At 37.1% G+C, this 25749-nt stretch overlaps 1 protein-coding gene across 3 annotated transcripts in view; it reads right to left on the bottom strand.

The window, feature by feature from the left end:
• The window catches only part of zmym4.1 (zinc finger MYM-type containing 4, tandem duplicate 1), a 173218-nt gene extending 147469 nt beyond the window's left edge, over positions 1-25749 (bottom strand). For all 3 annotated transcript variants that reach the window (XM_069895780.1, XM_069895782.1, XM_069895781.1), the window contains exon 1: positions 25672-25749. In XM_069895780.1, the coding sequence (XP_069751881.1) occupies positions 25672-25734 (63 nt within the window). In that variant the 5' untranslated portion in view covers positions 25735-25749. The remainder of the gene's footprint in view (positions 1-25671) is intronic.

Raw genomic sequence — 25749 nt, 5'->3', positions numbered from 1 at the left:
TAAAAATAATCTCTTCACTTGGATGAATTCTTCTCCATATATCCACCAACAACATCTTTTATTCAATCTATTACTATTTTAGCTATTTTATTTTTCATCATTTTCTCACGTGACCTATCCTGTTTAGGGTCCAAAGTAAAATTAAAATCTCCTCTGTGACAGATTATTTTATATTGTATATAGATAGGTTTCAAAGGAGATAAATTGTGGCAGTTTTTTTTTAGTGTAGGTCACATACAAACTCTTCAAAACAGAACTCATGTAAAATGCTGGAGCTCTACTCAAGCTAGACAGTGTCCGGGTACCTTTAAAAAAACTTTTAAAAATGCCTATAACAACTTCACAAGTAGGTGTTAATTGGATATGCGGTGGAGTAATGGGTTAATGTTTTGGAAGATTAGGTTTGGAGCTGCAGTCTGAGTGCAGTTGGCTGCTCTGTCATGTGGTTTTCTCTGAGAGACAGAGAGAGAGAAATTCAGTTCTACAGTTCAGCAGCAGCAGCTGAGACTGGAACAGGACAAGCTGTAAAGCTTGTGGAAAACCCCATTTTGGAAGATGGGTTGTGATTTCTTAATTCAGCCTGGTCAAAGTCCATGTGGACCATACAAGAGGAGAGGGCTGGCTGCATAATATTTCAATTGAAATAAGGGAAACAAAAAGAAACTCTGTGGTGACCTGAAAGAAAGAAGTTATCATCTGGAAAACCTGATGGGACAAGTTTCTTCAGCAAGACAGTTGGCTGAACTGAAAGAATAAGTTGTGGGTGTCCAACGAGCAACAAATCTCTGAAAACTGACAAGAACCTTCCTGAGCAGTAACTATTTACCTTTCAAGCACAAAAGCCTGGTAAAGATTCATAATTCTGTGCACAGTTTAAGAATTGCATGGAACCAGTGAAATTGGAAGAATGAGAAGTGAGATTGGACCATGAATTAAAAGAACTTTTCTAAACTTATATACACATTACATACATATGAGTTTAGAATTAGAAGGGGGTTAAGTTAATAGGAGTAAGTTAAAGTTTGATCCTGTTTTCATGTTTAAAGATAATTAAAAGCAACTTCTGTTTAAGTAACCATTTGTCTTGGTGAATTTCTATTGCTGCTGGGTTTTGGGGTCCTCTGGGCTCATAACACCTAATATAATTTTTCCCTTAGCATTTGATAATTTAATAAAAATAATTTACCATCATCTACATTAGGTGTGTATACATTTGAGTCCGTTGTTCCAAATAAATCCGACAATTTACCATAACATATCTTCCTGCTGTATCTGCAATTGTCTCTAGTATTTTCACTGGTAATTTTTATTTATTTATCAATATTGTTGTACCTCTGGCTTTTGAATTGAATGAAGATACCAATACAGTTCCTTCCCAATCTCTCTTTCATTTTTTTCATGTTCTTTTTCTGTCAAATGTGTTTCATATTTATTTTGGCTTTTTCCGTATACACTTATAATTTTTTTCTGCTTTATTTGATTCTGTATCCTATTAATAATAATACTAATAAAATTCAGTTTTCCAACCATCAGATCTCATTAGTAAATCTAAAGTAGTCAGATATGACTGAAAATTATGAAGAATGTTGCAAGCCTGTTTTTTTTAGTGAGTTACTTTGGAGGGGGGGTGGAACAAGGTGCAAAAATACTGTAACATTTTTACAGATGCAGAGGCACACAAGTCCAAGACATAAACAGAGTTAATTGTCTCAATTAAAATCCACAACAATGGATTGTTTACCTAAGCAAAATACATCTGTTCAGAGTGAAGTCATCTGATTAATGGGTCATGTTTTTGGAAAATGAAAATCAGTATTGATCAAGGAAGTCATGTGAATGAGACACTTGAAGAAGCAAGATAGATAATAAACTAATCAGAGATCTGCAAGACGCAGAAATGAAGCAACTTTGTGTGAAATGGGCACTTCTGTTGTTTCTCCTTGTCAGGGGAAAATAGTGATATACTGTAACCATTGTAATGGTGCTTTTTGATTGACCCGCATCTGGTGAAAGAAAGCAAGATCATTCTTACAATTGGATCGTCTCCATTCTTATGGTCATTTCATCTGACCCTTGCCTGGGTTCTTGGAAGCATCGTGGAAGTCAGAAGTTTTGTTTCCAATATGCAAGGAACAGGGGAGTTGTGACTTTCATTCGTATGAAAGAACATTTCCCTGGAAGCAATTTGGCATGGATTCGTGAGTTTTGAGCAGCTTGATGACTCAGTGTCTCACCTACTTCTTAATAACTTCTGAACACCAGTTTAAAAGTTCCGAGTTTCAATGCAGGTTTTCTGAGAATGAGCTTTGGGAATTGACTTTCCATAATTGTGCCTAAGATGTAATGGTATGGGCAATCCACAAACAATATATTTGCAGAGTTGGGGTTAATTTTAGATTTAAGTAAGATGTTATATTAATAGTAATTATTAATAATATTGTTTTAAAAATAACTTTGCCTTGCTGAATTTCTATTGCTGCTGGTCGATGACAAAACAAAATTGGGGGATCGTCTGGGATCCAACTAAAATTGTAACTTATTGATCAACTGGTTTTTTATTTGGTTAAATTCCTTTTTGAAAGAATTTAATCAAAAGTGTTACAGAGTTCTGTGTTGTGTATTGGCCTATGTGTTGTGTGGTTTTGTGTTGGAAAGTGACAGTTTGCCTGAGAGAGCCAAGGTGAAAGTGGACTGCTGAGAGAGTGGGAGATGGACTGGGCATGTGCAGAATATGATCTAGAAATTTCTGGACTTGGAAGACAAAGCACCACTGGGTGTGGCTGTGAAGTGGAAGGAGGCCCAAGCAGAATCATTGTGTGGGAGGCAGATTAGAATGTTGGGCATTTTAAAAGGGATGAACATTCCGAAGACAGCCAGAAGGATCCAGACCAAGCGATTGTTCCTGTCTCTGCAAGCAACACAAGAAGACAACTTCAAATTTTGCGCTCTCTCTCTCACACACAAAGATCTTTTGGCTTCAGTTTACCAAACAAACTGAATTTTGTTTATGATCTTTGCTTCGGTTGAGATCGAAGTTTTGTGAGTCTTGTGTGTTTTGTGTCTTAAGTTTTTCTGTGGGCAAATATAACTTAGACTTTGATTACGTATGTTATATTTAGGCTGGGGAATTTATTAGTTTTACACAGTTATAGAAATTTGCATAGTAACCAGTGGACATTGTTATAAAAGGGGAGATTTTGAATTAAAGTTTGAAGGTGAATTTTGGTTAATAAAGTAAATGTTAATCTTTGCCCCTTTGTGATCTGCCTTCTTTGTGGTTGCTGGTTTGATCTTGTAACAAAAGGCTTGTGTGTGTGGAAAAACAGCAGCAATGGATATTGATAGGTTTTTGCTATTGCCAACCTCTGCAAATTTGCAGAGGGTGAAAAAGAAAGAATTGTTGGCTATTATACAAAGGGGAGGAAACAACTTCCTGAAAGTAAATCCTTTGAGCAACAGTTAAAGTTGGTACAGATTGAGCTAGAAAAATGTAGATACGAGGCAGAGAAATAAAAGGGAGGAAGCCGAGAAGCAAATAAGGCAGTTTGAGAAAGAGAATAGGAAAGGAGATCCTCCTCCTGGTCCTCATGAGAGATTTATGACTAGGAGGGAGGTGAAGTCAGTTCCTCCATTTAATGAGGCAGAGATTGATAAATCATTTTGAGCAAGTTGCAGAGAGTTTAAAGTGGCCAAAAGACCACTGGTCTCTCATGTTACAAAGCCTGATTAAAATGAAGGCTTAGCAGACTTACTCTGCGCTTATAATTCAGCAAGCTGCCGATTATGATACTGTAAAGCAAGCTGTGCTGAAGGCTGATGGATTGGCTCCAGACAGTTATAGACAAAAATTCAGGAATTTGAGAAAAATCAGTGATCCATGCTTATAAGGATTTTCGATATGACAAAACTGTGTGCTTTTGACTGATAGACCACATCAAAAGAGATAGATGGCGATTCTGACAGACTCAAAGATTTGATGCAAGTTGAACAAATTAAAAGGTGTGTTCCTGATAACATCAAAGCATATTGAGATTAAATGGGAGTTGAAACTTGGCAGGAATCTGAAATTAGAAGATGAGTTAGCTTTAAAGTTAAATTTGTACCCAGTATAAATTACCAAAAGGGTAATATGGACTATCCAAGTAAGTTTGAAAATAAATGGTGAAGTAGTGCTAAGGGTAAAGAAGGGAAGGAAAGAAAGGAAAAACCTTCAGGTTCCCTTTGTCACTGTTGTAAGAAACCTGGTCACGTGATAGCTAATCATTCTGTGCTGAGGAAAAAGAAAGAAAAGGAGACAGTGCCAGATGCCTGTATTAAAAGAGATGAAACAAATAAAAAGGGTTCCAGATCTGCTGGTAACATTAGGGAGGAATTCAAATATTTTATGTCAGAAGGTATGGTTTTGTTAAGGGAAGGGTCACTGACAGTGAAAATCCTTTGAGAGTCTGGGGCTGGCCAGTCACTTGTGGTGATCCAGAGTCAATACGCACGCATAATGTTGAAATCAGAATTGGTTAATGGTCCTGTTACGACAGGGATCAGATCAAGTTTACCAGTGGAAGGGGTCTCATTGTTATTAGGAAATAAGCTTGCAGAGGGTAAAGTTGTCCCTGCAATGTGGTTAACAGCTAAACCAGTCGTTGACACAAAGACAGATTCTGATATATATATCCAGCTTGTGAAGTGACAGACTATGGCTAAGAAACTGGCCAGACTGATTTAAAAGGGAACAGAAGCTGTGATAGTGCAAAACAGCACTCAGGTTGTAATGACCTGTAAAAGACTAACATTCTTCTTGACTTCTGGTTGGCTGTAGAATGAAGTAATAACAGTAGGTGCTACTTGCTCCTGCTTAAGATTCATTTTTTTCTTCACTTATATCTTCCCTTTTTTTTCAAAAAACAATATGTTTCATTATCAGCCTCTTTCACCAACAATCGATTTATAATGGGTACAAGAAATGCTAAAGTATGGAAAAAAGATATGCCGACAAGCTTGACTACAGAGACCATCACAGAGTTAATGGAGCACCTTTAAAAAAAATGTTGACAGAAGAATTTAAAAATAGCCTGGGTCAGATTGAAGACAAACTTGAACAGATTTATTCAATAGGTCAAGAACACAGTGAGCAGTTGTCATCCATTGAGCTCAACTTAAACAAATTGAGTAACCATTGCAAAGAATTAGCAGGTACAAGATCAAATCTAACTAACACCAACTCAAAGTTAATGACAAGGGTCACTGATCTGGAAAATAGGAGCAGAAGGCAAAATATACATATTTTGGGCCTGTCCAAGTCCACTGAAAGTGGACAGCGTACAGAATTTTTTTTGGAACTGTTCTGTGATGTGTTTGGGAGAGATTTGCTCAAATCACCTCCTGACATTGATGGAGCACACTGTTCCTTCGCACTTAAGCCAATTTGTGTCTGAAGCCATAGATTACATCGTTACCAAACCAAGGATCTTTTGATCTGTGAAGCCCGACGAAGAGGAAAGCTTGAATATCATGGTCTACAAATCAGAATCATCAAACTGGGCCAAACAATGTTTTTAACCAAACTGTAGTGACGTGGAGACTGATTTGAAAGGGAAATACAAAGAAATTTACTTCAGCAAGGTATTTTTTACTTCAAATGTGAACCCCCAAACAGATTGGTGAGCAAAACTGGTCTGAATTATGTCGGGATAGTATGTCTAACACGATAAATGTAAAATAGTGGTTCTCAACCTTTTTCTTTCCACTCACATATCACTTTAAGTATTCCCTGTGCCATGGGTGCTCTGTGATTACTAAGGGATTGCTTAAGGTGTCATGTGGGTGGAAATAAAGTTTGAAAACTACTGCTTTAATTGTACCTCATTGACTCGTTATGTGCACGGAAATGGGCTAATTACAATTTTTCTCAAGCAAAGTATTTCAGCAACAATTGGGTCTAGAGCAGTGATTCTCAACCTTCCCTCCCCACTCACATCCCACCTAAAGTAATCCCTTACTAATCATAGAGCACCAATGGCACAAAGATTACTTAAAGTGGAATGTGAGTGGAAAAAGGTTGAGAACCACTAATATAAAATATATATTTGTACAATATAATTTTTGCATCAATTATATATTGCACCACAGAAACTAAATAAATTAAAAATCAGATCTATCAGACTGATGTTTTCGATGTGGTGCGGAGGTAGGAACCTTTCTACATTAAACTTGGTCATGTTCTAAAGTGAAACGTCTTTGGGTAGATTTAAGAAATTTCTTGAAGCAATTACAGGAATTCAATTTATACAAAACCCAGAATTATTTTTAACTGGGGATCATTATAGGGATAAGACCCGAACTGAAACTATCCCAACATCAAACAGAATTTGTTAAAATTGCATTGGCAGTGGTCAGAAAATGTATAGCAATTACTTGGAAAACTGATTTACATCTAGGTGTGGCCCCTGGAATGCAGAAATGCAAAGCTGTGTTCCCCTTGAAATGATTACCTATAATTTAAGAAATAAGTACGACATCTTTTTACAATATTGGTGTCCAATATTTACAAAATCTCAGATGTAAATCTTTAGTTGTATTCTTCCGAGCCATCGAGAACTGCGTTGATTCTCTCCAAAGAAAAAAATTAAATAGAATATGAACTTATGATCTGTGGAGTGTGTGGCACTTTTCAGTAATCCATTCTGCTCTCTATTTTCTATTTCCTTATCTTTTTCTTGCTTTTCTTTTACGATATCCACTTTTTTTCTTTGGGTCTTTCTTGTTTGGGTATAACTATCATGGATTAAATATTGGATTTACCTTTGTACTCCAACTTTGTACTTCACATGGCCAAAAACTTTTAAATATTTTTTAAAAACCTATCAGGATCATCGACGATTACTGCCCTGAGGTAATGAATCAACATGCCAAATACAGAAAGGTCATGTCAGAACTGTATCATCAGTACTCTAAACCTTCACTGACATACCCTGCTCGACTCCACATTTCCCTTTTGAATGGACCTGTAAGAAGTAGTTTGGTTTGATGGATTAAGCTCAAAAGTATATTGACTATCTTCCTTCTACATCGCGCCCTGTGTGAACTTGTTTCATTACCGAGGCTAATTACGGTAATTACTGTTATTTTTAAGGTTTCTGTCAATTATTATACAAGGTCCATTGGTCAATAATTGGTTGTATTTTTTTAATAATACACTGAGTGATTAATCCATTTGGATTTCAGTTTTAAGGGATTCTCTAGGAATTCAATTCATTGAGTTTATTTTTTGATAATATTGAGAACTATGCCTTCATTATACCTGTATACATATTTTACATTTAGCAATAATTAGTTAAGATGGAAAACAATTAATGTTGCTACTTGATACGTATTTTATTTTTAAAATTATGTCAGAAACTAACAGATTCTTCCTTGTGTGGTTAGTTGAAGACGAAACAATCCTATTCTAATTAAAAGTGTAGAAAAAAATTATATTTTTAGTTTAGGAGTGGAGGTTAAAATGCTGATCAGGAAGGAATTTGGTACCTAAGAAAGGTTATATTTCAGATATGTACCAATTGTTACAGGATAGCATGGATAAACCGGAATGGGAGAAATCTAGGCTTAAATGGGAAAGTGATTTAACTTATATTTTTCCAGAAAATAATTGGGAGGTTTTGTGTTATGATAGTGTAACTAAAGTGAAGAATGACATTACAGAATGGTTAATTATAATTTTTTTACATCAGTTATATTGGACTCCAGAGAAATTGAAAAAATATGGATTAGTAATTCGGATTCTTATTTTAGATGTGGACTATGTACTGGAACTTTTTTTACATGCTGTTTGGTCTTGTTTTAAAGTACAACCATTTTGGGAAGGAATTAGATTGGTTTTGGAAAAATTATTTAAGATTAAATTACCGTTAGACCCATTGATCTTTTTGTTGGAATGTATGGTTTCTTTGAAAAGACTAGGGTTGGATAAATTTCAAATTGCATTTGTACGTTTAGTGTTATCTGTAGCACGAAAACGTGTAGCCAGTACTTGGAAGGATAATGTGGAGGTTAATATAACACGCTGGCATAATGAGTTGAGAAATTGTATCATTATGGAAAAAATTACATGTAATCTGCACAATAATTATTCATTTTTTGTTAAAATGTGGTCTTCTTATTTGAAGTATATACATTTAGAAATACTTTGAAATATTCTTTATAATCACTGTATTATCTTTATATTTGGCTCCCCTTAAGGGGGCTGGCTGAAGGGGTGGGAGTGTGGGTGGGGGTTTTTGTTTTTTACATATATATACAAAAAATTGGGGTTTTTTTCCGTTATGTTTGATTGTAAGTTGTTTAAACTAGTTTCAATAAAGTTTTCAAAAAAAAAGGAAGGAATTTGGTTATACTTTATACATGGACTGCCTGTTGTTGATTTTTCCAACAGCTTTTTGGATTGGGGATAATAGGGAACTAGAGAGATGTTTTTCTAACATTGTTATGACACTGGCATTTTACAGCTTGTCTTCAATTTTGTTTCGGTTTTATGTTTCTATTGTCAGGCTAACACATGGAACTTGAAAAACATGTATTCCAATCAATCCATACCATTAGTTGTTTATAATGGCTAACCCATTCAATTTTGTTATTTGGAATGTAAACGAATTAAACCATCCTTTTTAAAAGAAAGTGTTCTCACATGCTTTCTTACAAGAAACCCACATTTGTGGATGTGCTCTCATCTTATGTACCAGTGGAGGGTTTAACACATTCCTTCTACTTTTCAATCTAAAAGCAGGAAGGGGATGTTCAATACTTAATAATCAAAATATTCCCTTTGTTCAGCATTGTTTTGTCTCAGATACAAATGATCGTTATGTCATGACCTCTGATTCTATTAGCTAATATCTATGCTCCTAAAGTAAATGAAGCGAGGTTATTTGAACATTTTTTCATCCCTACCAGACCTGAGCTTATATTCTCTGGTACTTGGTGTGGATTTTAATTGCTGGTTAAATTGTTTTGGATCGTTCCTCTCTTAACCCTGCTATAATGAGTAAGAACACCTGAGCAATTCATTCTTTCTTATCAAACTTTGGTATTTCTATGTCTAGTGTTTCTTGTTTCATGCTAATAGCAGAGAGTATTCTTCCCCTTTCCCCCACACTCGCCATACTTTTTCCAAGGATTGACTATTTTCTGATTGATTACCAACTGATTTCAAAGACACATTCTTGTGAGTATCAAAGTACTGTAATATCAGATCACGCCCCTATTGCATTATCTTTGATCCTTCCCAACTTCCCTCAAGTTAATAGGCATTGGCATTTTAATACGACATTGCTCACAGATAAAGATTTTTTTTTTAATTTATGGATAAACGGATAACTTTTTTCTTTCAAACTAATACTAGATCACCTTGAAAGCCTATATTAGGGGGCAAATTATTTCCTATACTGTAAATAAAAAAGGCTAATAAAGAAAAATTAGAATTGATTACTCAAATTAAATAGTAAGATCAAAAATATGTTCAGGTTAAAAACCCTGAATTATATAAAAAATGAATTGAACTTTTAACAAAGGTTGATCTCCTCTCAACACATCCAATTGAATGTCAACTTCTGAGAAGTAAATCTCAGTCTTATATTCATGGAGAGAAGTCAGGTAAACTTTTAGCTGATCAACTGAGGGGAGTAAAAGATAAATATCAAATTACAAAGATTCAAATGGAAAATGGCAGTATAACTACAGATCATTGAGATAAATGATACGTTTAGGAAATTTACTCAGGACTCTCCCCTTCTGAATTTACAAATGATAATACAATGGAGGCTTTTCTAGATCGATTAAATAATCTCACATTATCTTTGGATAATAGTTTAGACAAGCCTATATTCATGGAAGAGATAGTTGCTGCTATCTCTATTACAAGCAGGAAAATCTCCAGAACCTGATAGGTTCCCTGCGGAGTTTTTAAAATCATTTTCTAAATGGCTTGCATCTCGTTTAGGTTCTGTATTATCTGACTCATTAAATTTACATCAAAGTGATCTTCTTCCTTTGAATGCATCAGCCTCAGTGTAGATTAGTTCCCCTTTTAAGATGTGAAAAATCAATCAACTTATCTTGGTATCACTGTTACTAAAAGTCATAACTTTTTAAAGAAAATGTTCTCAACTTATTAAAACATGTGAAGCAGGGGGGGCGTGGCAAGATGGCGTAAGGATCAGACGTGCCTTCCAGTCCTCTCCTGACTCTATCTTATTGTTTTGTCTAGAAATGCCCATTAAAATTCTTTAAAAGTTTAGATAATTTCAGTGCTGTTAATTTAACTTATGATGGTACAATTGGTGGAAAAGAGCAAAAAAAAACGACAACAGATCATCAAAAAACTACATTTTCCAAAAGTTCAAGTTTTGGAGCCTACCTACAGGAAAGACACCGGGACTCAGCGTGAAATGGATCCCAGAAGAGAGGTAGTGTTCGGATGTAGAGCTCTATGTTACATCGGTAGAGCCCCCTAAAGAGGGCGCCAAACAGCCTTTAGAACAAAGAGTTACTCAAAGGCATTTGTCAACTGTAGAGGTGGCGCTGCAAACTGCATCTTTTGAAATAGAAGAACCTATACAACTTGATGTACTGGGAGAACTTAATACATTATGGACTGGGGAAAACCCCGGCCAGCGTCCTCCAGTCATTGCTGGAGAGGCTGTGGCTGGGGTTTCCACACGCAGTCATACTATAAGGAAGGCAACCAGAATGAAGGAAGGAACAGAAGATCCTTTGGTTATGCAGAAGAAGCAGGAATCTGTTGAGCCAAAATCTCTTCCAATTGAAAAGATTTTTGTGAATCTTGAATCTAAATTATCTTATACAATGCAGGGATTATCCAAGATTATGACAGAACTTGGTACTAGGTTTAATACTCTGGTGAAAATATATTCTCAACAGATGGCTGAGTTTGGAGCTTTTAAGCTTGAAGTGAGAGATAAATTTAATTCGTGTGAAGAAGATATAGACGAAATACGGGATCAAGTTTTTGATGTGACCAAAATGGTCGAAGACTTACAAACTCAAAATAAAAATTTGGTGAAAAAGATTGATTATTTGGAAAACCAATCCAGACGGAACAATATAAAGATTATTGGTTTGCCGGAAGGTATGGAGGGACCAGACCCAAGAAAATTTTTTACTGAATGGATTCCGCAGGTGCTAGGTCAAGAACATTTCCCGGAAGGTATAAAACTGGAACGTGCTCACAGAGCCTTGCGTAGAAGATCTATTTCAGGTCAATGTCCAAGACCCGTTTTAGTTTGTTGCTTGAATTATTACGACAGAGAAATAATTTTACGAGTGGCTATTAGAAATGCACAACAGAGAAAATCACCCTTGATGATTCAAAATAATCGAGTTTTCTTCTATGCGGATTTGAGTCAAGAAGTTATGTTCCAACGACGGGAATTCAATCCTGCTAAAGAGTTGTTGTGGAAGAAAGGTTACAAGGCAACCTTTAGATATCCAGCCATTTTGAAGGTTTTCCAAGATGGTTGCCAACCAAAGTTCTTTGATTCCCCAAAGGAAGCTATAGCATTTGCTCAAGAGCTGTCAATTACTCAGTTTCAACAGAGACATAGTCCGCCGCGATCTCTAAGGAGACAAGAGATGGAAGAAAAGAGCCGTGCTCCAAGAAGGAATGGTTGTAATGGTGACTCGGCAATTGGAGCTGATTAAAAGAAGAGTTGTCCTTTTTTTTCTAATGTTTTTTTTAAAAAAAAGGGATATTAAATAATGATGATGTTAGTTTAAGATGAAGTGAGAGTTGGGGGAGAGAATTGGATAGGCACTATTTCCTGAAAGTCATCTGCTACGTGTGAGTTATCTCACACCCATTTTTTTTTTGGGAGTTACCGCATTGAGCGGTTTAGACGGGAGGGGTTATTTTTAACCTCCTACCCGTTTTTTTTCCTTTTTTTGTATTATTAGATTAAAGAGTGAAGGGTTTTTTTTTAATATAAAAAAAAGCATAAGAAAGTATTTGATTGTTTAAAAAACTAAAAATTGATGTGGTTTTTTTTGTAAAGTTTATTCAGTAGATAAGGAATATTTGAAATTTAAATGTGAATGGGATGGATAAGTTTTTTTAAATATTTTTTCTTTAACTTTAAGGTGAAAGGAGTGGTAATTCTGGTGTATATTATTTTGCTATTTTAGTTATAGAACAAAGGGAATAATGGTGAAAGTTATAAATTGAATTGTACAATTCTTAATGAGGCTTGAATTTTGTTTGTGGTTTATGCTCCATTTGTTGAGATATAGATTTCGTTGTAGATGTGTTTTTATTATTTGGATATCTGAATTTTAACGTAATGATTGGGGATATTTAAATGTGATATTGGAGCTTTTATTGGATAACTATTCAAGAGTAAAAGGGAAAAATGGTGGAAGAGTACTAAAATTGAATTGTACAATGCTTAATGAGGTTTGAATTTTGTTTTAAGATGGTGGTTTATGTGACTAATATGATGATAGATGTGAAGTTAGTTGATATTTGGTGAAGGTTTATCTCTATAGAGAAAGTTTTTTTTTCATCTTTTTTTCCATGCTACAATTTTTTTTAAGAATTGAATATTGTTTAAGAATTTTTGATAGATAATGTTACTAACTTTACTAATTTTTTTATATTAAGTTTGAGTTAAATATATGTTTCATCTTAACTCCGTTTGTTAAATATATGCATTTAAGTTTGATTTAAATATGTTTTTTTAAGTCTGATATCTTAGTATTAATTACTTTTCTTTTTGTTAGTATTTTAATCGGTTAAGTTTTTGTTTTTTTTTGTAAGTGGGTTTTTCTTTTTCTCACATATATTATTAACTTTATTAATTCTTCACTCTATTTTGGGGGAAGGGGGGGGTTGGACTAATTTGAGTTGGGTTATTAATGTGTAATAATTATTGGGGAGGGTATAGTTTATTTAGATTACTGATACTGTATTGTAATTTTATTATTTTATTCTTAATTTTTTTTAATGTAATCCTATATGTTATTCATGTTATAAAATCTTAAATAAAGTTTAAAAAAAAATGTGAAGCAATCTCACACATTGGTCTCCTCTTTCTACAATGTTGGTTGTCCATATTAATTACATAAAAAAGAGTACTCTACCAAAAATTTTATACATTTTTCAATCTATACCAATTATTCTTACGAAATCATTTTTTACTCCCTCGATTTGGCGATATCATCTTATATTTGGAAGGGTAAATGCCTGCGTCTAACTAAACCTCTTTACAAAAATTGAAAAGGAATGGAGGCATGGCAATATCTAACTTTAGGTTTTATTATTGGGCAGTAAACACATGTAATCTCACGTTTTGGTTATATTTTCATAACTGGGTTGATTGTCCAGCATGGATTACAATGGAACCTAACTTTGCTATAAAAAAAAATTCCATTCCAGTACTTCTTGGATCTACTTTCCCTTTTTCTTTACATAAATCAATAGACTATCCAGTTGTCAGATAATCTATGAGTGTATGGGTTCATTTTGGATTTCATGTTTTTTTTCTTTCAAGTCAGCTTTTATTCAATCACCTTTTCCAACCAACTTTGCAAGGTTCTGCCTTTCAAATTTGGCACAGAAAGGATACTGAGTGCTTCAGAGATTTTTTTTTTTAAAAACTCTGAGCTTTATAATTTCCCAAATACTCATTCTTTTAGATCAGTGGTTCTCAACCTTTTTCTTTCCACTCATATACCAATAAGTAATCCCTATGCTATCGGTGCTCTGTGATTAGTAAGGTGGGATGTGAGTGGGAAGGGAAGGTTGAGAATCACTGCTCTACACCCAATTGTTACCAAAATATTTTGCTTGAGAAAAATTGTCATTGGCCCATTTCCTTTGGAGTTATATAACAAAGCACTCAGGTACGATTAAAACAGTGGTTTTCAGCCTTTTTCATTCCACCCACATCCCACCTTAAGCAATCCCTTAGTAATCACAGAGCACCTATGCAATAGGGAATACTTCAATTGAGATGTGAGTAGAAAGAAAAAGGTGGAGAGCCAATGTTTTAGATATTTGCAAATCAAGCATTTTCTTCGACCTCAAATGTGTGATTTCCCTAGAGCACAAGATGTGAATGTCGTGGATACATTTTTTTAGTTTACAACCTTTGCATAAAAAGGTTTAATATCCTTTGATTACAATGAAATTGCTAATTTCAATTTTAATAAAATTAAAAATGCTTGGGAACAAGATTTAAATTTGTCCATATCAGAAAAGGTATGGGATTCCATTTTTAGGTTAATCAAATCTATATCATCTTGTTTATTCCAATTAAGTTTCTTATTTCCAAAACTAAATTATCTCATTTATCCAGAGGTAAACTCGTGTTTTGATAAATGCATGAGAGATGAGGCCTCCTTAATTCACTTGCTTTGGTCCTGTCCCAGGCTTGAGGAGTACTGGAAGGAGGTTTTCCAAATTTTATCTTTAATCTTTGAGATAAAGTTCGAACTGAACCCTTTGGTAGCACTTTTTTGGTACGACAGGAGAAGATGATGTTTTGTTCACCCCAAATAAATGTTGTATCTTGTCTTTTACTTCTCTTTTGGCGAGACATGCTCCTACTACTCAGGTGGAGGGACCAGAGGGACATGGCCCAGTGGCCGAGAAAGGTTTCATTTAGGTTTAGAAAATATTCAATCAATAATTCTAATATAAGATTTCAAGAATTGTATGGACCATTTTTGAATTATCACCATCTTTAGATACATTTCCACAATCTGAGTTTTATTGGCTTTTTTCATTCATCTTTAGGAGTAAATTTATTGTTCTCTCTTTCAGCCATGCAACATTTGTTAGGGGAATGGGGTTTTGATTAACATTTGATTTTATTTGTTTTCCCTTTTGTTGTTTTTCTGACTTTGTATATTATATTTACTTTTATGATGGATACGATGCAATATATTGATTTGTATAATTTTTAATACATTTTGCATTCCATATAAACTATGTACTGACATTTTTTTTAAATGTATAAAATCAATAAAAATATCTTAAAAAGAAAAACGTCCTTCATTATTGGACCAGAGTTCTGTTGTTAAACCCGAGAGTAAGGGTGTTCCAATATCCCAAAAAAAGTTCATGGAGAGGCAGAACAGAGATTTTACTGAAGTGAGAGATAAAGCTCTCTCTACTGAACAATTTAAGGAAGTGTCAGTTGTATATTATTTCAAGGAAGGCGTGTTCGTGAGGAAGTGGAGACCAGCTGATATTCCTACCAATGAAGAATGGGTAGTTGTTCACCAGGTAATAAGTAGTTCCTAAAGACTATAGGGATGAAATTTTAACTTTTGCCCATAGCACACCCTTTGTTGGTCATCTTGGTGTAAAAGATTGTTGTCACACTGAGTTGCAGCAAAAGAAAGAAGGAATCTTACTCAAGTGGCATCCAGTTGGAAAAACTGTTTACTGGTTCACACACAGACGTTTTAAATATTCCCCCAGGAACCCCAAGCGCCGCGAGGAAGCAATGGTGTCATCTTCCGATACACAATTCGCCTTGCAGTCAGAGACCTCTCGGTTACAGACATCAGCGGTTCAACCGTGACTTTCTGAGCCAGTTCAAATTACGTTTAGGCATGCCACCACAAGATTATTAAACAATTCTAAGGGCCTAGTTAAAGATATTGGGTCATTTTGACAGGCATGTCATATTTGTCAGGTTGTGGGTAAACCCAATCAGGGTCCCCCAGTGGCTCAATTAAAACCCATTCCTGCTTTTGGTGAATCCTTTTAAATTATTGAAGATTGTGTTGGCCCATTGTCCAAGACAAAAGGTGGGAATAAGAATTTAACAGTCATGTGTACAACTTCCAGGTTTCCAGAAACAATACCATTTAGAAAGATTAAAGCAAAAACTGTGTCAAGACCTCTTGTAAAATTTTTCACTTTGGTTGGTTTGCCTAGAGATCCCATCAGACCAGGGAAGTAATTTTATATAAGGACCGTTACAGCAGATAGTTTATAAATAGGGAGCTAACCAGATCACATCACCTGCATATCATCTAGAATCTCAAGAGGCTTTGGAGCGGATCCATTTGATCATCAAAACCATGATGAGGACCTATTGTTTTGAGAATGAGAACTCAAGAACAATGGGTGTCTTTGGCTTGAAAGCATTTGAGTGGACACACAGCATTCTGCTAGCAGCTGCTCAAACAAGCAAGAGTTTTAATTCAATGATTAACAGACAAGCCGGAGTCATATTCACTTACAAGTGGACAGAGATGCTTTTAGCATATAGTTGTGAATTATCTTTGGAAGTACTTCAAAAGGCCATCTAGCATGCTTCATGCTTTCGGAGAAATTAAGCAGAAGCAGAAATTATGTCACGAGTCGTGTGGTGAGAATTTTAGGAGAAACATATTATTGGGAATGAGAGACATTTTGAAACCAGAAGAGGTTGACCATCCTGTTAAAGACAGAATAGAAAAAATGGTAGCCTCTATAGAGGGAGACAGAGAGAGATGCTTTTCTGATTGTATTATCCGCAGAGCCCATCTCACAGACAAAAGACAAAAGAGGAAAAACCCAACCCAACCCCAACCCACCAATTTTCCCCTGCAACCGTGTCTGCCTGTCCCGCATCGGACTTGTCAGCCACAAACGAGCCTGCAGCTGACGTAGACATACCCCCTCCATAAATCTTCGTCCGCGAAGCCAAGCCAAAGAGAAAGAGATATGTTGTCAGCCACAAACGAGCCTGCAGCTGACGTGGACATACCCCCTCCATAAATCTTCATCCGCGAAGCCAAGCCAAAGAGAAAGAGATATGTTGTCAGCCACAAACGAGCCTGCAGCTGACGTGGACATACCCCCTCCATAAATCTTCGTCCGCGAAGCCAAGCCAAAGAGAAAGAGATATGTTGTCAGCCACAAACGAGCCTGCAGCTGACGTGGACATACCCCCTCCATAAATCTTCGTCCGTGAAGCCAAGCCAAAGAGAAAGAGATATGTTGTCAGCCACAAACGAGCCTGCAGCTGACGTGGACATACCCCCTCCATAAATCTTCGTCCGTGAAGCCAAGCCAAAGAAAGAATCCTTATCATGGGAAATACACAAAATCATTGGCAATAAAGCAATAAAGAAGAGCCACTTCACTGTCTCTTTGACTAAGGATAGTGGAACCAGAAACGGTAAGAATTGAAAAAAATATATTAAAAAAAAACAGTATGAGAAGGACTGGGATGAAAATATCCATTTGATTTTGCTTGCAGTAAGAGAATCTGTACAAGAATCATTAGGCTTTAGCCCTTCTGAGCTGGTATTTAGACATCAAGTTTGAGAACCTTTAGTGTTATTGAAAGAACAATGAGTTAATGAGGATGTGCAGTTGAATTTGTTAGATTATGATTCAAAGTTTAAGCATCATTTGCAGAAAGTCTGTAAAATAGCTGAAGGGAATTTGAAAATATTCAAAGGTCAAATGTAAGTCTGATATGATTTTTTTTAAAAAGGCTAGGGTGAAAATGTTTAAACCAATGGATAAAGAATTAATCCTTTTCCCAACAAATTCTGATCCTCACAGCAACATTTTAGGGTCCTTGTGAGATAGAATCAAAGGTATATGAAGTCAACTATGTAGTGAAAACATCTGATCGCAGCAGTAAAACACAGTTGCCATGTCAACATGTTAAAACCTTATTTTGAGAATTTGGATTTTTGCAAGAAGCAGCCTTCAGCAGAAGTATAAGTTGGTAATAAAACTGAGGAGTTTAGGGATCATGAGACAATACAAAGCTCACACTTCTGAGGGTCACTTCAAACAAAACACTGTCACAGTTAGTCTGTCAAAATCGAGTAATTTGCAGAATTTGGATGGTTGGTTGGCTCATCTTCAGCCCCAGGAAGAGGAACAAATGAAACAGCTACTTTTAAAATGTAGGAGCCCGTTTCCAGATGTGCTTAAGAGAACTTCAAATAGCTTGTCATGATGTTGATGTTGGAGATGCCAAACCTATCAAACAACATCTACATCAAATTAATGTTGAAAATTGTAAACTGGTAGATAAAGACATTGAATAAATGTTAAAGAATGATACTATTAGATGTTCTACCTCAGATTAGAGTTCACCTTGTATCCTGGTGCCAAAATCAGATGGGTCGGTTGGATTGCATTGATAAAAGAAAAGTTAATGCGGTAACAAAGACAGGTGCTTATCCTATCCCTAGGGTATTTGATTGTCCCTAGGGACAAAGTTGAAAAGGCTAAGTTTCTTATGAAGATGGACTTATTAAAAGGTTACTGGTGTGTTCCCTGAAACTTCTGCATTCTTAATCTCAACAGCGTTATATAAATATAATGCTTTACCATTTGAAATGAATAATGCCCCAGGAACATTCCAAAGAATTATCAATTCTGTGATTCAAGGTTTAGAGCATACAGATGCTTATATTGATGATTTGGTTACAGGGAATGAATGACACCTGGGAAGTATGTATTTTTGAGTTAGAGAAATTTGACAAACTTCAAAAACAAAACTCTTAATTTAGCTAAAAGGGAATTTTGCCATGCTACTGTGACTTATTTTGGTTCTGTGGTTGGTCAAGGTAAATTTGCTCCTGTCCAAATGAAAGTTCAGAAGATTTCTGAGTTTCCGAGCCCCACAGATAATAAAGCTTTTAGGAGGTTTTTGGGAATGGTAGGGTATTATAGAAAGTTCTGTAAAAATTTTGCTGATATCTCCCTTCCTTTAAACTTCTTCAGATGGGTGAAAAGTTTTATTTTGACAGAAATTTGTCAGGAAAAATTTGACAAACTGAAAGCCATTTTATGTCACAAGCTTGGGTTTAAGTCACCTGACTTTGAGAAGCTATTTTCTTTAGCAGTAGATGCTAGTGATGAAGCTGAAGCAGTGCTATTGCAAAAGAATGATTGTGATGATATTGACCATGTTACTTTTCAAATAAATTCAATGAACATCAAAAGAATTATTCTACTATTGAGAAAGAATTATTGTCCCTTTTACTGGCTTTGCAGCATTTCGATGTTTAAATCTGCAGTGCTCAGGAACCCCTAGTTGTGTATACTGACTATAATCCTTTAGTGTTTTTGAGTAAAATGAAAAAATAGATGACTGGTAATCTGGAGTTTAATTTTGCAAGAATGTGATTTAATGACAACTCATATTAAAGGAAAGGATAATGTAATTGCTGATTGCCTTTCAAGATGCTAAGTTTGAAACATTGTTGAAAAATGTTAGATCTATCTGTATTACATCATGTATGAATGTAGTATTTAAAATTGTAGGTTGTAGTTAAAAAAATTTGGGGGGGAGGGGAAGGTGTTACAAGCTCACATTTTATTTAGTAACCAGACTTTAAGGGTTAACAGAGGCTGAAAAAATTCATAAAACCTTTTCACAGCAAAACCATCTACAGCTTGTGGTCAAACAGAAGGCACTGTCAAGGTGGAACCATAAACAAAGTTAATGGTTGTTATTTCAGGAAGAGAAACCAGATGGGACATTTTGAACTCGTATGCCTATGAGTCATGTTTTTGGAAATTGAAAAACAGATTTGAATATTGATCAAGGAACTCATGTGATTGAGACACGAAGCAGTATTCTGCATCAACAGCAAGGTTTTTAAACTGAGCAGTGAAGAACTTTGTGTGAAATGGACATTTTTTGCTGCTTTCTCCTTGTCACGGGAAAACAGCGATCTACTGCGGTCTTTTTTGGTTGGCCCGTATCTGGGTAAAGAAAGCAAAATTATTCTTGCATTTGGATCATGACCATTTCATCTTGCCTGGGTTCTTGGAAGCATCATAGAAACCACACATTTTGTTTCCCCCTATGAAAGGAACAGGGGAGTTGTGACTATCATTCATATGAATGAACATTTCTCTGGAAGCAACTTGGCAAGGTTTTGAGCAGTTTGATGATGCAGTGTCTCACCTACTTCATAATTACTTCTGAATACCTATTTACAAGTTCTGAGTTTCAAAGCAGGATTTCTAAAACTGAATTTGGGAATTGACTTTCCAGAATTGTGCCGAAGGTGTAATAGTTTGGGTAATCCACACACACACAGGTACATTTGCACATAGTTAGGAGTAAGTTTAGATTCAAGTAAGATGTTGTATTAATAGTAATTATTTTTAAAAATATTATTTTAAAAATAACTTGGTTTTGCTGAATTTCTATTGCTGCTGATCTATGTAATATGGACTAGTCAGAGCATTTATCAAAGAGCACTCCCTCACTTCTTTCCATTTACCCTGGCAGACTCAAAATGGCTGCAGATGCTGATCAGTCCATGGACTGACCGTTTGTCTGAACAGCAGACAAATACCATTTTTAATCCAGTACAGGGAGCCCTTGACCTGAGAGCCTCCACAGCAACATCACTCCTCTTCTGTGCTCATTATTCCTGATGGATTCAACGCTCTATGCAGCATAAAAATAAGACAAAAAAGTGGACAGCCCTGCCTGACTCTAGAACTGATGGAGAAGCAATCTGCTTTTTTACCTATTGATTTGGATTGTGCTATGAATGTGGGTGCAGAGCAGTTTAATCAAATTTTGGACTCCCTCCCCAAAGCCTATTTTGGAAAGCATATTGTTAAAAACTTACATTATTATTTATCTTTAAGATAGAATATATAGTTTTAGTAAAATTACTTTCTGGGGTTAAAAGGGACACACACAACACACACACCATTTTTAATCAGATACTACATCAAGAAGCCATAAAATCTTCTGGAGCCAGCTTGTCTGGTAATTCAGAGATGAAGCAGTTTGTTTATTGTTCAAAGTAAATGCTGGAACAATGGAAAAGACACCTATTTAAACAGAAGCCACGTAGATGAGTCATGCTTTTGGGAGAATTAAACCTAAAAACCATGCATGCCTCAAGAAGTCATGTGATTAAGGACACAAAATACAGCCTCTAATATCACTAATCAGATATATTTGAAGACAGAAATGCAATGACATTCTGTGAGGGGTAAACAATGATTGGCTGTGGCTATTGTAATGGTCACTGGTGACTGACCCAATTCTGGGGAAAAGAAATCAAGATCATTCTTGCATTTGGATCACGACCATTTTTATGGGTTTTTTTTGTCTATAAGCCTTACCTGGGTCTATGAAACCATTGTGGAAGTCACAAGTCCCGTAACCCTTACACAAGAAATGGGAGCTGTGACAAACCATTGTGAAGAAACATTTCTCTGGAAGCAACTTGACAAGAATTTGTGAGTTTTGACAGGTCTGAATAATTGATGTCTAACCTACTCCATAATTACTTTTAAACATCAGTTTAAAGACTCAGTTTAAAAACAAGATTTCAAAGACTCAACTTTGAAATTGACTTTTCAATTGTTGTGTCTGGTGATCCAGACACATAGATTTACACATAATTGGGGTTAAGTATGGAGTTAAATAAGATAATCTGGCGAATCACACCACTCCATTATCAAACCAGTGTCCACAGTTGGAGGACCCCTCAGGATCAGGAGCTCCTGGTGGCCAGGGGGCACAAAAACTCTGGGAGGGTGATTGTGATAGCACGCCAGCTGCATTTAAACTCCTGCGAAGATTCCATTAAATAGTTCTGTTGGTTCAGCTCAGAGACAACTTATGTTGTGCTTTTTTCACTGCACCACTCACTACACTGATGACCTTGATAGTCCAAATGACATTTTGGACCTCATGATAGATGTGCAGAACACTGTTGTGCTCCAATTTCAAGTATTTTGGACCTTGTGGCCACAGATCTGGTTTGAGCAGACCCAAGGCTCAATTCCAACTACACCAGGTTACCGAAGACACAACAAAGTAATATATCGTTGCATCGCTGGACCAAGACACCACGGGACATATTGTCAATTTATTACGCCAGCCTCCCCCCAACCACAGGTATGAAGCCATCAAAGTCCTGCTCATAAGTATTTTCAGCCTTTCTCGACACAACAGGGCAGCACAACTTCTCCATATGGACGGCCTGAGCAACCGCATTCCTTCCGAACTAATGAACAAGTGTTCATGGACGGACACAAACCCTGTTTGCTTTTCGAGCATCTCTTTCCTCAAGCAAATGACAGAAGACATCGTTTGCTGCTTGCAGACGAAGACTTTAATGATCCCCATCGCTCAGCCATCCGTATTGATGAGCTGTGGCAATGCTAAGGTGCATGGTAGACTTTCAGTTGGGCACGTAGCAGTGCCTCAGTAGAGTGCACGAATCCTGCCCACTCCAAGTAGTTGTGCGGCATCAGACTTGACCGGATGCAGCACAGAGCAGTCAGTGGTGCTATTACCATCAGACATATGGAGCTGCAGCCCACTATTGGCATCCCCTCTGCCACACAGCCGGGAAATGCCAAGGCCAGCCGCTGTAGTGACCACGAAGGCTAGCCACTAGAACAACAAGGAGGTTGTCTGGGATTGACACTCAGGGTGTCAATTCTTGGTCAACACTGGAGCAGAAGTTAGTGTTTCCCTCCTCTAGCCTAGACACATGTTCAGGAAAGGGCCCTCCTCTCAAGGAGGCCAACAGCAGCAGCAGCATCTGGACACTCAATTTCATCTCATTGCAGTTCAGCTGGTCCTTCACCATTGATGATGCATCCCAGCCACTCCTGGGAGCTCATTTTTTGCAAGTACATTCCGTTTAACTCGATCTCAAATATCATTGCCTAGTTAATTTGAAGATTTTCGAGTCTCCCACCTTCCACCCCGTGACTTTGCACGCAGAATTGGTTTACGGTCCCATTGGAATTTCATTCTGGCAGTTTGTGGGCAGCAGGAATCTCCCACTTTGGTAGTCACACATTTAAGGGAAAAGGTGAGTACACTGGCGCTTATCCTGGGAAGAATCATATGACTGGGGAGGAACTAATTAAACACACAATATCATTGTTTCTCAAAATAGTTCCGCAAAAGGATAACAAAAATGTCCAAGCAATGCCATTATGTAATAGTACTGTCTACGACAGAATAGATGACATGGGTCAAGATGTTTAAAAACAGCTTATTGAGAAGTTGAAATCAGAAAAGTTCTCAATTCAACTGTATCAATGTACCATATGGGACAGTGAGGCTCTGTAATTGGCATATGAGAGATACGGTATATTGATCAAGAAAAATTTCAAGAAATGTTGTTTTATGAATCATTAAAAATAACCACAACTGCAGTTGATGTCGACAGCAAGCTCAAAAATTATTTAGATGAAAATGAAATACCAGAAGGAAACACTGTACCTTGCACTGCAGATGTGGCACCTGTTATGATGGGTTTAAATAAAAAATGGAGGATGAAAATCCAAACATGTTGGTTGTGTACTGTGCTATCCACTGAGAAAACTCAGTTGCCAAGAACTTTTGCTCTGTTCTACACGAGATACTGCATTCTGTGATCGTGCATCAATGCTAACGCCAAATGTGAATGTCTGTTTAAGCAGTTTTGTGTCGATTAAAATGCAAAGATTATTGCTTCACTCTGAAGTAAGGTGGTTGTTAAAGGGAAACTGCTTCAAAAGGTTTATGGACCTGTTTGATCTCAACAAGTTTTTGAAGGAAAAACCTGAAATGAAGTTCTTGCTCACAACAGATGGCAAAGCTTATGTGAGTTACTTGACATTAGAATTATGCCAAAAGAATATTTCTGCAAGAAATTCTATTTCTTTTGGATGAATAGGTGTGAGGTAACTAATGCTGTTACAAACATCATTGTTGACAATTTGAAAATGTTTGTTACTGACTTCAATGGTAAATGTTATGATTTAAAGGCCATGGATTTTCCCTCTTGGTTAACTCAGCCATTGCTGGTGGACTTATCTGCAGTTCCAGCGCAATACCAAGAGGAGTTAACTGAGTTGCAACATGATGAACCTGTAAAATTTCTGTTCAAAGTGAAAGAACCATGTTGTGGCTGTCTAACAAGATCGAAAAGAAATACCCAAACTTGACAACTTTCACAAGGGAACTATTGAATCATTTTCCATCATCTTATTTAGTACTGTTAGCGATTTGGTACAAGCCAAGAGAAACCGACTGGAAATTACGGCAATAGAAATTCACTAAAATAAATCTTTAAAATTATTTTTATTAATAACAAATTGAAATTTAATCCCAACTTTGCGTTTACATGTTTATAAATTACCCAAACCATTACAGGTACAAATCTGAAAAGTTGATTCAAACTTCAGTCTTATAAATCTTGCATTGCAACTTAGGACTTTCAAACTGCTGTTCAGAAGTAATTATGAAGTAGTTGAGACACCAAGTCCTTATGCATCTCAAAACTTACGAATCCTTGTCGAGTTGCTTTCAGAGAAATGTTTCTTCATACGAACTATTTGTCACAGCTCCCGTTTCTTGCACAATGGCTACAAGGCTTGTGACTTCCACGAAGTTTTCACCGACCCAGGCAAGGGTCAGACAAAATAATCTTCAAAATGGTCACATTTGAAATACAAGCATGATCTTGCTTTCTTTACCTGGGTCAGTCAAAAGTGGCCATTTCAATGGCAAGGAAAAGCAGCAGAAAAAACCATCTTTCCCCAAAATCTCTTTCATTGTCTTCAGATGACTCTGGTTGATGACACTCTTCTTTCTTCTTCTTCTCTTTGGCTTGGCTTTGCAGATGAAGATTTATGGAGGGGGGGTAAAAGACACTAAAGGCTGACTTAATCCCATGACCGGCTTCACCAATAGTGGTTTTTAGTTTCAGTTCCTCCCCCCCTCCCCTCCTCGAAGAAACCCGAGTCATATGGCAGATGGCCTTTTGTTTGAAGGGGGTGTCTCTTTGGGTAAATATTCATTGTTGCAACTGAGAACAATAAGCACGGGCTCATGGCTCTGAATTTAATGCCAGGCTGCCTCCAGAATGTGGTTATCCATGTGGTCCAACACAAAGTAACTTTACATCGAAGCCGGTGACAACCTCCAGAGTGGATCGCTACCATACTTTACCCCCCCCCCCCCCCGGAAAGTCGTCCAGTTTGGGCAATTGACCACAGAAAACTTGCACTGCTATTTTCCTTCTGGGTTTTTTTTTTAAAGTTCTGATCCCAGAACGTGGGCAACACGAGTGAGTCGGTGTCGTCCAAATTTGCACCCCCCTCTCCCCTGCTCCCGGGCTCATCAATCTTTACCACTCTCGCACAAACAAAGTGCAACACGGGCATGAGGCACAAGCAGGTCATTATCGCGGTATATATATATATTTTTAAAAGCCCCAAAGTTACAATTAGCGCTATTTCCAAGCTATAGAAAGAGAACTAGAGGGGCCAGAAACCCTCCCGCCACTCAAACAATGTTTTGAATTGCAAGAAGCTGGAGCCAACATAACATTGCATACCTCTCCAGCCAAATAATGCACGCGTATTTCAATGCAGACGGGGGGCGGGGGGGGCGGGGGGGGTCCCGCAGCTTCCGTCCCACCGACTCCCAAGGCCTTACATGTGTGTAAGGGACTGACAAGTGACCCCCCCCCTCCCCCTCCCCCCACTCACTCCTCCCCCCCCCCCTCCCGAACAGACCACTCACCTCAATGCGCCTTCCACCTCTATTTCAAACCACGCTCGCCACCTTCAAAGGAAACACAACCGCTCTCCCCCCCACGCCCCCCGGGCGCCCGTCCAACTGAAGGCGGCGGACTTGCCAGACCTACCGTGTGCGCGAAACCGGGGCAGCGGGCGGCGCACGGATCAGCCTCCTCGCTCAGATCCGCCATGTTGGTCGCACCGAG

Source organism: Narcine bancroftii, chromosome 8 (genome assembly GCF_036971445.1).
Source record: "Narcine bancroftii isolate sNarBan1 chromosome 8, sNarBan1.hap1, whole genome shotgun sequence".
Lineage (NCBI taxonomy): Eukaryota > Metazoa > Chordata > Chondrichthyes > Torpediniformes > Narcinidae > Narcine > Narcine bancroftii.
Note: the sequence above shows the minus strand (reverse complement) of the source record. Positions and strands in the feature narration are given on the sequence as shown.